Genomic DNA, 18,128 nt, shown 5'->3' with positions numbered 1-18,128 from the left:
TAGATGTGAAATAATTTATTGTATCAATAGAAATATAAGTCGAACGGTTCTGGGGTGGTTTATATTTAACAAAGAAAATGAATTCATGACACTTGCCTACAATTGCACAGACATTGACATCTGCAGCAACTTTTAAAAAGAAGACCTCAGTGACATGTACATCAATCCTGCATCTTGCACTATAAGTATCTGGGTGAATACATTTATGAACAGTTTCATCTGTTGCCACTATTGCCAAAAAGAAACTATACTAGGAGGCTTAATTAAAACTGATTAGGATAAGCCCAATTAAAAAAAGACACAAAATAGGCTTAGCCTCAATATGTCAGTCACAGAACAAGCCTCTTTTCAGAAAATACTCTTCTAGATGAGTAGATGTGACAGAAGGGTGTCCAACCAGTGGCTATTTATTTCACCACAAAAATGACAGCATACTCGCTCAAAAAAAAAAAAAAAAACTGATGGAAAAAAAAAGCAACCTAAAGTACAAAGACAATATTAAATCAGTTTTTCTTTTTGTGCTTCAAGGTATAAGGCTTCCAACATGTGGCACAGTCAACACAACATAATTCTAGTTTCCTTTCAAATCACAAACACACATCATAAGAAATGGATGCTGAAGTAACACACCAAGTATTGATAGTTTCCAGACAATGTGAACACATGAGACTCTGGGACTGATCATGAAGAAGGAAGGAACTTGCCTCCCTATCAACCATGCTAGCAATGGAATGCATATAAACCAAACATTTAGAAACTAGTTAGGTTAGAACATACTTGGCTTCTGACTACCAGATAAATTCAATGATTTGACTATTGAGTGTATACACTAGTCTTTAGTATACACCAATGCATGTATTAAAATGATTTTTAATGGTTCCAAAGGACTGGACATCTCTTAACTGGCTCTACTAGATCTAAGTGGCTTAATCAAAGTAATGGCTCAAGCAAACAAGAAGCCAACTATGAAGTCAAAAACTGATTCAATACTGAATATATGCTGGTCAATATAAAACAATTTACATAAACACACTGAACAAAATCCACTTTCTCTGACCCACATAAAAAAAGAGATTTTGACATTAATAAGGTCCTGGCACTCTCCCTTGCATTTGGGGCCTAACCATTGGTTTGATATCATCACCAGCAACACCCACATTTCTGAAAGGAAATAAACATAGATGAGTTATAGTTGACATTTCCATATGACAACAGCAGTGACTATGTCAATTAGAGTACTCAACTAATTAAACATTTTCTGATCATACACACGTACAATGGTAGAAAAAAAAAATATTTGAAGGTCAGGTATACTTGGTTGTCAATTGAGTCATAAGTCCTTATGGAAGCTTCTAGACTTGATCAGTGGATCAGATATGATTATATAATCTAATGCTATTTTTAGGCCCACTTGATTAAATTTAAGCCAAAATCATATTATTACATAAGAATAAAGTTGGATAATTTGTAAATAAATATTTTGTAAACACATTTTTAGACTTTTTAGAGAAACTCTATAGGCTTACAATTTAATACAAATGAAAATAGTGATACCAAGAAGAAATCTTGCAATGATCATGACTAATTTGAAACAATAACTTTGTTGAACAAGTAACTACTGATTAAAGAAAAATAAATCTACTACCACTTTAGTAAAGTACATGATAGAAATAATAATAAGATGACTGTTAACCTTTCATAATATAAACATACAAGAACAGCACATTCACTGCACATTGAAGAAACTAAGGAAAAAGAAAAAAAATTACCTCATCTTATCACCATAAGGATCCATATTTGTTAATCTGAAAAAACAAAAAAATACAATAATAAGATGTAAAACAAACTTAGCTGGTGCTGTAATATTCCATTGACAGCCATTAAACTTAACACCAAAAGATATAAGGTACATATGCAGGTCAATAAAAAGCAGGAGATAATAAGGTACATTTGCAGCATGATATTAGGTTAATAATAATAATAATAATAATAATAATAATAATCTTTATTGTCCGTATGGAAATTCGTCTTACGATTTGTGCATTACACCATACAAAAAACATTATAACTATAAGAAACCAAAGTGTACATTCACACCAGACGCACTCATAATTTACATGTGACAAAATTTATATCAGATTGTTCTTATTTAATGATTTGATTGCCAGGGGAACAAAAGAGTGTTTGTGTCTGTTTGTCTTTGCCATCGGTGTCTTATATCTCTTTTGTGATGGTAAAATCACAAAATCCTGACACAAAGGGTGATTCTTTATTTCGAGGATCTTGTTAGCTTTTTATAGATGTTTGTCTCAAACAACTGCCCAAATGGGGTTTGTTTTTTGCCAATGATTCTACCAGCAGCATTTAGGATTCTTTCTATAAAGTTTATTTTTATTTTTAATGAAAGGAATTTTATGTTATTGCAAATGAAAAACACTTTGGTCAAAACATTGGGTCTCATTCACAAACATACAAAAACATACAAACAAGTGCCCATTTTTAAACGCAAACTGTGTTTTATAATCTAATGCTAACCCATTCAAGTCTAAACTGTAACTGCCTGCCACATCACAGACATTGCCCCCCATCAAATGTATCCAATGAAGCAAAAGGTAAATTGAACTAGCTTTGCTTTTATTTTATTGTTGTTTAATTTGGATTTGTGTGTTTAGAATTTGAAACACTTTGTTTTATCTTAACTTTCTTTTGTATCAAGGCTAGAAGAATGGTGTAACAGTTAGTACTGGTGAAAACATAGTCAATTAAACTTATTTTGTAAGCTAATTTTGGAGACAGAAGTATGCATGCCCACGCGAGAAAAAAGAAAAAAAAAAGAAACATTCAACTAATGTTTCCTACTTTTCCTTTCATAAAATGAAAAACAAAAGGCAATTATTATTGTTTTGTTGTATTGCAGAATAAACTAACACCATAGTGAACCAACAAAAAGATGTTTGGTGACTTTGGTTGGCAGGATGCATACACGCCTGTCCTTCATTAAAGATTTAAAACAGTGGATACCTGAAGAATTTTTACATCTTTTATATATTAATTTTAGCTAGATTTATTACCAGTATATAGAAAGGCAACAACGCAAAGAATGATTACTACCCCTTTGAAAATGTTAGCTTTGGGTATGTGATCATGCTAAGATCAATTTAATAATGATAAAGTTAGGTCGAGCTACTATATATTTTTTTTAAATGACTACTTCCTTTAAGAGCCAACTAGCCATAAAACCTAAAAAGTTTGACCACTAGTAAGCATAAGATGATGACCTAAAATACATAATACATTACTTTACCCTCTTCTCTCATAGTAGTCATAGTAAGGATCTCTTGGGGGCGAGGATCTTCTGTAATAGTCCGGAGAATGTCTACCAAAGTCACGATATAATGGCTCACGTCCCATAGGAGGTGGTGGCAGCCTGCGTTCATAAGGATCATATCTGTATCTTTCGTAAGGATGAGGAGGCATCATGCGGGCTCTGGCAGCATAATATTCATATGGGTCAGGGTAATAAGGCTCTCTGTCATATGGGCTGAATCTGTCTCTGTCATTGCGACCTCTGCCACGAGATCTGAAACAAAAGATGTATACAATCAACTCCTTCACAAGCCTTGGAAAAACAGTGAATTGATTTAAATATATCTAAAGCAACCAGTTCATGATATTCATAGCTACATAAGAACTAAGCTTAAAACAAAAGGGATAGTAAAAAGCATTCATAAAAAAAAATTGCTTGTTAAATACACAACAAAAGAAATTATAAAAGCAAAAAGGTTTTAATAAAAATAGAAGAGATCAAAGCAGAAAGTTTATAAAAGTTGCAAAAGATAAAATGACTGAACAAAAAAAACAACACACCAGTAAGTATGCACACAATTTAGGCATAAAGAACAACCATCTGCAGCTCTACTTAAAAGATCAACAAGACTGATCCCAATACTCACAGTTACAAGACTGATCACAATACTCACAGTTAAAACAAGACTGATCATAATACTTTCAATTACAATAAGTACATTTTGTTTTTAATTTAGCTTCTGTATGCTCATTGGGATGAATAACATGAATATGCATAGGACATAATTTCTTCCTCAGTCATTTTAAAAAGTACAATGTTACTTACGGTCCTCTTGGGCATTCCTTTGACCAATGTCCTTCACCTCCACATCGATAGCATTCACCTTTTGCACCCATACCAGCTTTTTGTCGAACTTTGCTTCTGGATAGCTATAATTTTTTAAAATAATTTTATAATAAAAGAATTAACTTAAGTTGCAATTGTGTTTGCTGAGCACCTAAGGACAAATATGGATATCCTCTTTCAAAAACAGATTCACAAAAGATAATATTGCACTAAGCTGGCTATAACATACAACTGCAATTTTATGATGCAGATCTAGCCAATAGCAGTCAAAAGTGGACAAAGTTGCATAAGAAACAAATGACATCAGTAGGCTGGTTGGGGACATACCAATACAGAAATTTTTATGGCACAATAAAGAATAAAAAGCTTGGTCCCTAGCTCTAACCCCCCTAGGAAAACAGCCACACTGTATTAGAATAAGAAGATCTCAAGCTTCAAATTTCCTCATACCTAGCTCGAGATTCTCCACAGATAACCCCAAGACACCATGATGGCAAAAGTTAAAGAATATAGTTAACAGAAAATGACAATGATAAAATAAGCTTTTTTTTTTTTGCTTACTTTGAGATCACATATGTCTCACCAGCCACATGAGGAAGCATAAAACCCTCATCCTCCTGGATGATAAAAAGGGGTCATCATCGAACCATGATGGACGTGCATGTTAACATTTGTTTTAGTAAAAAGGTAAATTTATAAAGATGGACAGGTCTGGATATATCAACCAAGTTTCTTTGTTACATAGCACATACCCCTTTCAACTACATGTCCACAAAAGATATTGGACCCACTGAACATGCTTTTGGAGTATAACAATAAAGTACTATACAAAAAGAGTTTTAACACTTGCCCTAAGACTTATGATGATCAGTAAAACATGGCAACTAAATAATGAATGAACTCACTTCTACTTTGATGTTGCTGCCACGATGTAATTGACCATCCAATGATTCTACAGCTGCTTTGGCTTCTGATTCTTTCTCAAAATGCTACAAACAAAACCAAAATATCAGGTTACATGTTTATATGAAGAGTAGTCACACAGAGGAAATTATTTTTTTCTTACTAGAATAAATCTTTAACTTGAATGTTCTTTCTGAGAATACCAAATTCACTTACTACAAAACCATATCCTTTAAGAATATCAAACTCCAGAACATTGCCAAACTTTCTGAATTGTTCTTCCAGTTCCTCTTTGTCTGCATCCTCTGGCAAATTGCCTATGTACAGTTTGGTGGCCACCATGTTGACCAACTATAGAGCTATAAATAATAGTAGTGAAACATTTATATATGAACAATAGTATGTAGCTTCCTACAATGCTAAAAGTTGTGTGTAGAAAAGGTAACAATAGATGTCATGTCTTCAACATAAGGGTGTGTTTAAATGTCTATTTATATTCTAACTTTTTAGGAGATGCTATTTGTCTTATTAAAATTGTACTGCTTTTGATAGTAAAACAACATAATTTTCTTAAGTTCACAACACAATATTAGATCAAAGAAATTCATCATGTAATATTAAACAGCAAAGTTCATATTAAAATCATAAGAATATTTCTAAAAATGCTTTGAATCATCAGATACTATGACAATACAAACATATAAAATGTGATATTATATTATTTTTTCTATACTGAATACTTCCATAAAAAAAGTGGGTATCCAACAGTGATGGGAACTGACTTTGCAAAAATTTTAGGAAATTTTATACACCAGCGTTTGTCTACTCGCGGCATACCGCAGCTGCTTCAAAAAAAGAAGCTGATGAATATTTTTTAAAAACTAAACAGTACATTTATAATGAGACTTTAAATAATGTTAATAATTACACTATGCATGATATAAAATAAGATTATTTATTCCACAAATAAAGACATATACTTTAATTGTATCCACAATGATATAAAAAAATATAACAGAGTCTGAGTCATCATTTGGTTCTTATCTTTTTTGAAGTTGTTGGAGTTGAATTATGAGGTTTCCTTTTTTTAGGCAAAGCTCTGGCTTTCAACTTTGATTTGATGTTTTCAACCAATGCATGTACATTTGTTTTACTATGAACAATCTTTTGTACATTAAGATGGGAGAACTTAGATTTTTTCTCTTCTTGCTGAGCCTGGAGTCTTGTTTTAATATCTTCTCCATGCAGTCTGTACATGAAAAATTAATGCCTTATCAACAGGTGTTGTGGCAACATCTTCTCTGTGGAACAACTTGAGAGAAGTTGTGTGTTTTGATTGTAAAAAATATCTGACTTTTTGAAATGCTTCATAAGTTTGACACACCATTCTGTTTGTTTTTTTAGTAATCAAACTGTTCATAAATGAGAAGGAGCTCTCTACTCTGGGCCCACTAAAAATACTTAAGCAGCCACTAATCATTTTAAAAAAAAGAGGATATTGGTCTGGGTGGCTTTTAAAATAAATAGCCCACCAGTGATCAATTCTGTCCTTAGCAAAGTCTTTTGACTGGAGACTGCTGTCTATTTGGATCTGTCTTATCTCCTCTTGAACAGCAGCAACTTCTTCACAGTTAAAAAATGGCATTTTCTCTGCTAGTTGGCACAACATCTTCATATTTTGGGAGTGTCCAACTGTACCAGGGTTTATTGCCCTGAGTAATCTAAGAGTTTTATTTTTTAAAGCAAACTTTTGCAACATATATTTGGCACAGTCTTTGTATGCCACTAAAAGCTGATTGAGAAACATTTCTGAAACATTTACTTTAGATTGTCCAGTATACAGTAATGAATAGTTTAAAAAAACATCTTTGTCTAAATCAAAATCTGCTACTTTGGAAAAATCAAAATCTCTAACTGTCTCAGGTTTTACAAAACAAATTAAAAAATTTTTGATAAGTTGAATTTGCTCATCAAAAAGCAGATGAATTCTTGGTTCTTTTGATTCAAATAACAATATAAAAGATTTAAACAATGGCAAGACTCCCAAATACAAATTTAAAAGCTGGTCCAGTTTAGGTCTAGAGAAAAACAATTTTTCATAAATTCTAACTTTTCTTGCTTTTCCTGCAGGTGTTAATGTTTTACATCTCAAAGAAGACAAAATTGAATAAATATTTTTTCTACTGTCTTTAGAAATATTCTTAAGAATATTAATAATTACACTATTGTAAGCCATTTTATCTTCAGCTTTTAGCCAGGCATAGTAAAAAACTGTTAGAGGTTCTAGGTTATCAACAAGATCTACTGAACAATCCAATACAGATAGCCACCTATGTGGAACTCTTTCCTTTGGTCTGTAATACTTTTTACCTAATGATAATGATATGTCTTCTAAGAAAGAATTGAGGTCACTACCAAAATTGAAATCAGTGTGAAGATCATCAAGTAGATTTTCTACAAATTTATCAAAATGTTGACAAAACAATTTCACAATATTATGGACATGATGACAAACATCATTATCAATATCTAAAAGTTTTGGAGCAATGGTCTTTAGCTTAGTTAAAAAACCTTGTTTACATCCAGTCATGTAGCTAGCTGAGTCAGTAAGACATGAAACTAAATTACTAACTGGAATGTCATCTTTAGTGAACTGCTGCATAACAGCATTGTAAACAGTGGTTGCATTTACTGTAGTTAAATGAATTGAGGCATAGAGGTGTACTACACTTTCTTCCTTATTGAAAAATGATACCAAAATGTTGAGAATCCGTTGTTTACTTCCTTGACTGGTTGCTTCATCCAGATTGAGTGAAAATGGATATCTGTTTAGAAAGAAAAGATGTGATCTTAGTTGCATTGAAAATTTTACAATAATTAGATCTAGAATAGTTCTAAATTAAATATAAAAGTTACGTTCTTGAAAGAAATAAAATTAACTTACCTTTTCATATCAGCAACTAATCTTTTGTGAAACACAGAAGAAAGTCCATCTCGAAGTTTGTAAGATGTAGATTTTCTATCCATAGACAATTGTGACAGAGCTTTAGAATCTCTGCTGAGTTCTTGAGCTAGAGCAACCAAGTGAGGAGCAATGCTAAGTGGCAGAGAATGCTCAGCAATAAAACTACATAGTAAGGCTTCCTGGTGTGACACCCTATCTTTCATGCTTACATATACAGCTGTTGCAGGCTCATTACACAATGTAGAACACTGGGCTTGTAAAACATTAGGTGCTAAACCATAGATAGTTTGTATTGGCTCAGTCACTGCCTGTTCAAGATTTTTTCTGTTTTGAAACAATGCTGGGAGGCTACTTGAAGATTTAAGAGTTGACCTTGTACTTTGATGCTTTTTAGAAGTTGCGTGAATTTTAATAACTTTTTTCCCAGCAGAACCATACTTTATTTTTTCTTTACAAATGATGCACCAGGCGACCCCAGGATCTTCTAATTTCCTAATATAGCTGGAAAGAAAGTCGCCCATACAATCTTTCTCCTCCATCCATACCCATTTAAATTTATTCTTGACATTTTTGTCAATTTGTTTTATACAAGCGCTTTCTCTGTTTACTATTTTAATTTTAACACTACCGTCACTGCCTGACATTTTAAAAACAACTTTGAACAAGATCTCACAATGTCAGCATAAGAAAACGAAACTAAACTAGATCTAGTAGATCTAATCTAGAAAAGATTTAATGCGCGAACTGCACGCAAAGAAATAATCCATGAAAAAAATAAAAGAACAAAAATAGATCTAGATCTAAATCTAGATCTTCAAAACCAAATTGATGCGCAATCATTCACTATAGATCTAGAAACCCGACTAGTTCTCTCTAGTGAAAACAAGATCGAGATTTTAAAAGTTTTGCGTGGGATTTTTTCTACCTTGTAGATTTAAATAGACTAATATCGGATGTGCGCGTGTGCAAAAGATATTACAGTATTTCATTTCGCATTCTTCATTAATGGGAATATAACAAAATCGATTTTTTTGTTTTAAAAAGAAAATCGGATTTTTTAAAAATAAAATATTGGGGAAAAAATCGGATTTATTGTCGGACATAATGGATCGGACGATATTACAGTCTTATTTCGCATTTTTTCATTAAAGGGAATATAATAAAATCGCAAAAAAAAAAAAAAAAAAAAAAAAAAAAAAAAAATCGGATTTTTTTTTTTTCAGAAATGTCGGCGGGAAAAATTCGTCGGATCTTTTTTCGGACAAACGGGATCGGACGAAATTATCGGAATTCCGACAATTGTCGGAAAATTCCCATCACTGATCCAAGAATTCAATCATCTGATAAGGACCAATAGAGTTTAAAAAAGATTGATACAATTAATATTGAAAGCATAAGTTATGTTATGTTAGACATAATTTGTATATTTTCCTTATAATTGTTAGACATAATTTGTATTTTTTCCCTTATAATTGTTTGACTAATTTGCTTATTTTTCTAAAAGAAGACATTTGTCAACAAACTAGCTTTATTCTTTTTAATTTTGGGATCTTTGGGGGCCTCTGATTCCACCCAGCTCTAAAGGTTACCTGACATTTAGTTGGGGAAAAGTAAAGGTGGTTGGTCATTGTGTTGGCCGCATGACACCCTCATTAATGTTGGTCACAGAAACAGATGATCTTTACATCATTTGCCCTATAGGTCACAAGGTCTGAAAGGGGAACTATACTCTTAGATTTTAAAAAATTATTAAATTGTTATAAATTTTAATTAACATAACATAACATATAATTACTTAAAGATGTTACTATAGGATATTTATAACCGATGGTAGATGATCAGTCTAAAAAATTGTCAAGCATCACATTTAGCAAGGTCAAAATGGTGATGATGACTATCTACCCTAAAGATGCATGATTGCAGCCCTACACGTTGACAAAATATTACTACATTGTACATACAAGAGTACTTCAGACAATTTTTATTTATTCTTAATGAACATTTTTTTCCCAACCATCTCTAATTAAAAAAGCTTTGAATTGAAGAATAACTACATGCTGAATTTGTAGTAGTATTGATATGTTTGTACAATTAATTAGAAACTATTTTGATGACCACTAATCTCAATTTATAATAGCATGCTAAATGTACACATAAAAAGTCCAAAGATTCACTCAAATCTATATTTTGCTTACTTTTAAGTATAAGCTAGTATAGTATTTACATAGAATATGTACATAATTTAGCCTTCAGGTGTAATGTGTGGACACCTGCAAAGATGAATTTGAAGGGAGAGGAGGGGGCAGATAAAAGTTGTTTTTTTTTCAGGGGAAGGAGGGGTGGGGAACATATAGAGGAAAGGAAAAATGGTACAAAGTCAATTTTGTGCTAATGCCAAATAGTTCTTCCCTACTTGAGACTTTCATCTGAGCTTATTTCATCTTCAGCTCTTCAAAATCAGGAAAATATTGCTTTGTAATTAGTGGTTGACATAACAGATTATCTCTCAGTTTAAAGTTGAAGAAAATTACTGACATTCTACACCTAAAGAATAGAGTTACCAGATGTCTGCGCACTCGTAAAAGGCCTTATAAAGGCAAACAAAATAGAAAAGTAAACTAGAAAACTATGCCAACAAATTATTTAGAAACAAAGGCTCTAAAAATACTATAACAAGCATTATATTTTTCAGCTTCTATGACCACCACTTCTTCAGTAGTTTATAATTTTGTGTAAAAAAAAAATATTTCCTTAGAAGTCTTTCTTCTCTTCATAGAAAGAGAGTCTATCCCTTCTATTTTGTACCGCACCCCTAGTGATAAGCTAAAAGTCTCTTTGTTAGTATTATGCACAGGAAATCATTTATAAACACAAATCTTGAGGAACTCTTTAAACGGACCTGATCATACAATAACTTGTTAGGGAAAGTATTTCTGGTATATCTATACGCATATATCTGGTATTTATGAGTGAATTTGTGTGTTTAAAACAAAAGATTTCATTCAATTGCAGTTAACAACTGAGTGAGAGTTGAATATTTTTAGCCCAAACCTGCTAGACAGAGGAAACAATGTCAATAAAGAAATACATGTCCTCTGTTTTCTGGACGTCTGGTAACCCTAGTAAAGAATACCTTAGCAGAATGAAATACTTTACACCACTGTATTTTCAGTTTAGTGATAGTGGTCTAATGTGGCTTAGTCAAGAAGCCTACTGACAACAGGTAAAGTGACTGAAGATGAAGTGAAAGGAAATTAATTATGCTAACAAGAACTGGGCAAACTACTCTAACTAGTTGTTTTCAACACCATTTTATTATACCTTGTAAGCATGACAAAGAAAAGCCATTTCATTTCCTAAAGGCCCAGAAGCTGTATGAAGAATATCAGTTTTCTTGTTCCAATGTTACCAATAGAATGATGTTAAGACACATTAAATCAAGTCACGAAAAAAAAATGAAGCCTGTAATTATACCGCCTTTAAACTTTGTAACAAACAGCAATACTGAACTAACAAAATTCTAATACATTTTAAAAGGCCTAAAAAAATCAATGGACCTTCACTTTCAGAATATCATGTCAAAAAATATAAACATTTTGTCTGAGACTGAAAAAAAAATATCTTGTAACACACCTATTGAATGTTAAGGCCATAACGTGTACATTTAATAAAATTTAATTTGTGTGTTATAATACCCGAAATATATTATAAATATGATAAAATAACAGGTTGTGATAACTAGAACTAGTTTCAACTAGATACCTTCTAATTAAAATTTTACTTTAAAAAAATTCTTTTCAATTTCAATAACCAAAGCCAAATATAAAAGATTTTTAAGTAAACAAGAATAATGGGCAACACCAAAACCATGTGAAGCTACTACCCTGGAGACTCCACAAAAAAAAGATTTTTAAAAATATGAGAACTTTGACAGGTCAGGAACTTTTTTTCTTTTAATTTTACCAAAATACTTAGATCTAAATAGTACAGTTTGCAACACTATCATGGTCTTAAGAAGTGTCCACTTGCTGTGTGCAGTGTGCTCATAATGTATAAATGCAGCTCTATTTGTGGTAGTTTGTTAACCCAGGGCCTTACCATTATTAATTTTTTTGACTAAAAAAAATGCATTAATTTAGATAGAATTAGTCTTAGTTAGAATTATTTAATTAAAAAGTGGTGACTCTATCTCTCTAGATCTAATCTATAATAAACTCTTTGACTATTACTAATCTAGATTGTCTGTAAATAAATAGAGATATTAAATGGACTGCTAAGGCTTTCTTGACGAGATCTAGCCTTAGACAAGACTGGTGACTCTAAAATAAAATCTGTGGATCTAGACTCTACATCTAGACTAGACTTGGGGGACAACCTAACTCTAGAGTTCTAGACTAAGTCTAACCTGAATTTGATCTAAAATCTATCTAATAGATCAGTATTTCAGTAACTTGAGTGAGAGAGAATCTCATTACTCATTGAGTAAATGACTAAAATCAAATGCCCATCCCCGCCATGATAAGGGATCCCAACCAAAGCCAAAGGCAGAAAATTCATAAACTTGAAACTGAAAGTGAGAAAGTGGAAATCTGGAATTGGAAAGGTGTCACTCAGATTTTTTGTAACAGAATCAGACAAAATGTATTGGGAATAGATCAAAACTGTAGATTAGTAAGATAAGACAACTCTAGACCTCTGTATATATATATATGTAGATCTAGAAGATCGCCGTCGACGACAGCATCGCGTCTGAAGTTTTGACCTCGTATACTCGACGCTTCAGCTGGGCGCGGTTGCCATCTTTCTTTCAGACCGCCATGTTTTTCCTTCCCGACAGGTGACCATCCGACTTTGGCTAGTCGACATTGCTCTAGCTCTATTAAGTGACATTTTGCCGCCGCCTCACGATATTCCTGAAATTTAATTATTAACCGTAAATTCTTACCACGTAACCACGAAAGCTCGGGAACTCTACAGATTAGATTTAATTTCAAAAAGTTGCTGTCGCCGATGCCGTTCACGTCTACGCGTTCAGTTCAGCCGTTCAGCGTTGATGAAATAATAATCGAGCCTTGATCCTGTAGAGTAAGTTGCCAACTCTAAATTCTTGCAAGTTTTCCACCAGTCCCGACCAATGGCTGAAAATGGAGAGCTTATAGTGTGTATGGTATACTAATATAACAATGACTTACTGAGTTTGAGTACCATTGTCCTAAATCGGCCAGGAAAAGCAATAGCTTCGTATAAGTTTCAAATTCATTGGTCTAGCTAGGATTTTTTTCGTGGGGAGGGGTAATTTTTCAATATATATTTAAATGTACGTAATGAATGTTAATTATAGATAGTTGTTCAGTTTGTTTGTTTGTGTGTGTTTTTTTCTGCAGTAAATCTTGTGTACCCAGGAATCAAGAATGTTAAATTTTTTCTAGAGTTCATGGAATAACAGTACATACCTGTTACATGCACACCGTAATGTGAATATTGAAGGGTGCAAATGCATGTTGAAAGAGGAAGCCAAAAAAAAAATGAAGGAATATAAACAAACAGTGTTTAGTTATTAAATTAAGATTACGTTATTTATAAAACTACGATTTTAACGTTTGGTGTTAAGGTATTTATGAAGGTATTTATGAAAGAGTCTCATCTCCTCGTAAAAATACCCACCCTAGCCAAGGGTATGGGTAGGAAGATATCGAAATTGGACATCTGAGGCAGAAGAGAAATATATTTTTAAATTTGCTTAATGATATTCATGTTTGTGGTAGACCTGTTTTGTTTACCACAATCGCGTCATCAAAATGATACGTTACGCAATAGAAATAGACAATGTAATATAGGCTTAACTATAGAAAGGTTTAATTAGATTAATATTAATATATGGATTTATAACTACAATGCAAATAGAACTGATTTTTCGACCCTTAAAAAACACATTGCGCCCCCTTTTCACCACATCGCGTCGTACAGTTAAAAACATTGACATATACTTCAATATAAATCAATGTTGTGCATGAAGAATTGTAGGAATTACTAGCTTGGCAGCCTTATTTGCAGTTGTACTTAGGTTGCCATAACTACTAGATGTAGATTTAGAGTAAAAGTGTTATTGTTGTAAAAACACAATCCAGATAGATTATAGAATCTAGATCTATTCTATATATCTAGATACGTGTTTCCCAAACTTTTTTAGCGGAATACTTTGCTTACAATTAATTATTCCAGTTGATCTAATTTGTGGAACACAAAATAAAACATATTCAGGCCTCGCACAAGTGACAATAACAATTAGATCTAGATATCTACTACTACTAGAGTGTAACTAGAGGTTTAGCCTAGTTTTAATTAAGTTTAGGTTCGGCGGAACGCATTTCATGAAAGATTGACAGATCTAGTCTAGATCTATATTCTAGATGTATATCTAGCTAGAATCTAGATCAGTAGATTTTAAATAAACTAGCATTACACACCGGCTACAGCCGTTTATTTGTTCCCAGCCACAATATTGTTAATTATTTCTAAAGTCTTTTAGGCCGGAACATCTCTTTTTTTATTTTTCAATTTCCAATAAACGAGCCCCGTTTTAACGACCTCCACAACTTAAAACTTAAGTTGTACTTTTTATTAGCTCGTGATATCTAGATCTCGAATCTTTTACACTGAATCGAAAGTAAAAAAAAAAATGTTACATTTTTAAAATCTAACATTCATTAGTTATTAAGAGCAGGGACGGATTTAAGGGAGGGCAGGTTTGGCTACAGCCCAGGGCGGGCCAGGGGAATGCACAAAAAAAGAAAAAAATATCTCGGAATTTCGACGGTCAGATACTTTAAAGTTTGTTTTTTTTAACGCTAACAATTTAAATCTTACATTAGGTGGCAACAATGTCGTGATTAAGAATTTTCCTCTTGTAGTTGTAGCACAAGAAAGTGAGATTAAATATATACAAGTACTCCTAAAATATGGTATGCTTTTAGGTATTTTTTTCATAAGTGGATCCTTGTTAAAGCTTTAGAAAGAGTGTAGGGGCCTCCATAAAAATTCTTGTTCCACATACTAAAATGCGGCCCTGATTAAGACCAAAACAATCGCTCTATGAACTGTTGCCCTATAAAGGAGAAATTGTCTTTTTTTTTTTAAGTGTTGTTTTTTTTTTTTTTTAAATATATTTTACTTTTTTTTTTCATCAGCACATCGTTGTTCTCTGACATAGACTTAAAGCTTGAATTGAAACAACCCATCCTATAATGCCCCCCCCTCGACACACACACACTTAGCTTATCTCTCTCTCTCTCTCTCTTTCCCTTTCTATCCTTTTCTCTGAAAAAAGAAAGCAAAACAAGATTACAAAAAGAATTTGTGTTTTCACACAAAATCAGAGGCGGCCCCCGTCAGACCTGCCCATTTATAAAATATATTCAATAAGACACGTTCTTTTCCTTGAAAAAAAGTAATAGCCCAATAAAATGACATCATACATAATTCTAGATCTTTAATAATGTGAACCACAATTAGATTTTTAAAAAATGCATGTGACACATTTTGCATTCCTCATTTAACTTTTCTTAAATAAAATCAAATACCGGTATGGAACTTCTGAACTGTTCTCAAATGTAAAATAATTCAGAAGAACAATTTCAAACAATTGTTTGGTGTTAATTTGTTATTCCCTAAAATAGAAACAGAACAACTTCCTTTATATCATCCATCGTAGTTCTCAAACAAATCATTTTTTTTAAAACTGAGCGAGGAATTGAGGTACTTTTAATAATGTCATCACTCAGAATGATGTCAGGGAAAAAAGTCTTTCATTTTTGGTCACAAGGCTTAGACTAAAAAAATGTCTTTGTAAACACCAGCGAATCACAAAGGCTAATTAATATTTGCGCACAAGTTCTTATAGCATTTGCACCAACTTTTCCAATAGTACTTTGTGAAAATACAACTAGCATAGTTCTCATACAAACCACCAGGAGAGGACTCGAGGTATTATAAATAAAAAAATTCCAAATGACTTCAAAGAGAAAAAAAAATTCATTTTACATCACAAGGCTAAGTTAGACTTTGTAAATATGAGAGATTTTAAAGAAATGAGTAGCGCTAATAAATATTTGCTTATAGCATGTACACCATTGTTTCCAACTAAGCAACTAGTGAAAATCATCTAGCATGATTCTCAACAAATTATTTAATATAAAGACTAATGGAGTCACTTATTGATAATTAGACTTCTATAATTTCTAACGAGAAAAACAATTGTTAGATAATTCAGAAGATAGACCTTAATGAAGCATTTGGTGTTAATTTATTTTTAACTTGAAAAAAAATATTTATATAAAAAACTGAAATAATGTATAACAAGATTTTTGCAACATTTTTTAATGAAAATTAAATGCAGAAAATTGAGTTCATACAATACTTTGGTGCTAATTTTTAAAAAATTTGGAACAACCAATTATCGATAAAGAGCTTTGTTTATGATTTATAAAGAAAATTTTATGTAATACAAGTAGAAGCTTAGAGCAATTTGAAATAATCATTTTGCGTTTCTTTGGTTTTCATAGAAAATCCGGAACAACCTTTAATAGATTATTAGATTTTTGCGATGTTTAGGCAAGAAAATAAAATGTAATACAAGTTAGAAAACTGAATTCTAATATTGAAATTTTTTGGAGTCTTTGCAAGAAAATTAAATGCTATACAAGTAAGAAGAGTGATTTTAAACAATAATTTAGCATTAGGGATTCATAAAAAATCTGGGACAACCTGTTATCAACAATAAGATTTATCTACATTTTGGTAAGAAAATTTAATACAAGTCAGGAGAGTGATTTCATGCAATTTGGCTTTAATGTGTTTTTTACTTTAAAAATCTTAACAGCTTATAATCGATATTGAGATTTTAAAAATTCTATTACATCTAATTTTTTTTGCAAAAAAGTGAAATTAGAATTTTTTTTTGAGTGTGTGTGTGTGTTTTGAACATGTCAGGGGAACAGACAGACTACCAAAATACAACAAAGTTATAACAGCTTTTACACTTACAGGGCTGCTTAAGACTTTTTGGGGATTATAGATATTTTGATCATGGAGGGTATGCTAATGGACAAAACTTACTGCATAAAAAGTAAATTTTAAAGAATGTGCACTCTTACAAACAAAAATGTTTTCTGTTCCCTTTTTTTAGCTTTTATATCAGAAAATACACAATTAAGTTAATATTCTTTTTTATGTTTAACATTTTTTTTTCACATTTTACAAATAAATGTTACTAAAAAGACACAAACAATTATCTCTTTTTGTTAACATAATCTCCCTTAGATTTATGTACTGTTTTAGAAGTGGTGTATTTTTATGAAAAAATGACTTGCAGATGATATAGACCACATTGGCCTAGATGCAGTCCAGGTACAATATTTTACTTCAAAACTGGATGCTGAAGATAGAGCATTTGGCATGGAAATCAGTGCAGAAAAAAAGGAAAATACTAGTTGTAGTGGAGATGGTACAAGATGTTGCATATGTTTCAATGGCCAAACATTAGAAGAGGTTGGTTCATTTTATTACCTAGGGTCAAACATAACAAGAGATGGACAAAAAAAAAGGTTAAAGTTTGGCATCCACTGTAATGAGCAAACTGGAAAATCTGGAAGCATAATATCAGCTTCCAAGTAAAATTAATACAGAGTGTATTCTTCGCTATCAGTCTCTGTACTCCCATATAGTTGTGAAAGTTGGACACTGAATGCTGAAAGAAGAATCCAAGCCTTTGACAGTAAATGCTAAAGAAAAATGTTGGGTATCAGGTACCTAAAGAAAAAGACAATGTTGTAAGATATGAGTGACTCACTATCTAAAGTCATCCTTCAAGGTACAGTAAAGCAACAAGAAAGGGTTGTCCAAAGAAAAGCTGACTGGATAATGTAAAAGAATGGACTGGCCTCTCTCGATATTCTGCTGAGATTTAATAAAACCAAACTTAGGTCTAAATACTTATTAGGATCTAGATTTCACAAGAGTTTAGATAAGCCTCAGGAAATAATCTAGAGTTCTAGATCCAGTGCCATCAGAGCATTTGTTGAAATCAGATGTTTAAATCTTTATTTAATA

General features: G+C 32.2%; 2 protein-coding genes across 3 annotated transcripts; both read right to left on the bottom strand.

Moving 5' to 3' along the window:
- Positions 1 to 13,127, bottom strand: LOC106052182 (RNA-binding protein lark-like). 2 transcript variants are annotated; one of them, XM_013207494.2, is made up of 7 exons: positions 12,967 to 13,127; positions 5,273 to 5,415; positions 5,059 to 5,142; positions 4,133 to 4,236; positions 3,305 to 3,580; positions 1,770 to 1,805; positions 1 to 1,161 (listed from the first exon to the last, which is right to left on the bottom strand). In XM_013207494.2, the coding sequence occupies exons 2-7, from the start codon at positions 5,396 to 5,398 to the stop codon at positions 1,083 to 1,085; spliced, it is 705 nt and encodes a 234-aa protein (XP_013062948.2). In that variant the 5' UTR covers positions 5,399 to 5,415; positions 12,967 to 13,127; the 3' UTR covers positions 1 to 1,082. The 2 variants fall into 2 exon arrangements, with proteins under 2 accessions (XP_013062948.2, XP_013062949.2); XM_013207495.2 differs by lacking the exon at positions 12,967 to 13,127 and adding an exon at positions 11,343 to 11,483.
- On the bottom strand, positions 5,826 to 9,342 carry LOC129925381 (uncharacterized). Its single transcript, XM_056025097.1, has 2 exons — positions 8,001 to 9,342; positions 5,826 to 7,881 (listed from the first exon to the last, which is right to left on the bottom strand). Exons 1-2 carry the CDS (start codon positions 8,663 to 8,665, stop codon positions 6,285 to 6,287), a joined length of 2,262 nt encoding a protein of 753 aa, XP_055881072.1. The 5' UTR covers positions 8,666 to 9,342; the 3' UTR covers positions 5,826 to 6,284.
- Positions 13,128 to 18,128: the final 5,001 nt, after the last annotated feature.

This window comes from Biomphalaria glabrata, chromosome 3 (genome assembly GCF_947242115.1).
Source record: "Biomphalaria glabrata chromosome 3, xgBioGlab47.1, whole genome shotgun sequence".
Classification (NCBI taxonomy): domain Eukaryota; kingdom Metazoa; phylum Mollusca; class Gastropoda; family Planorbidae; genus Biomphalaria; species Biomphalaria glabrata.
The sequence above is the reverse complement of the archived record's forward strand: the minus strand, read 5'-3'. Positions and strand labels throughout refer to the sequence as shown.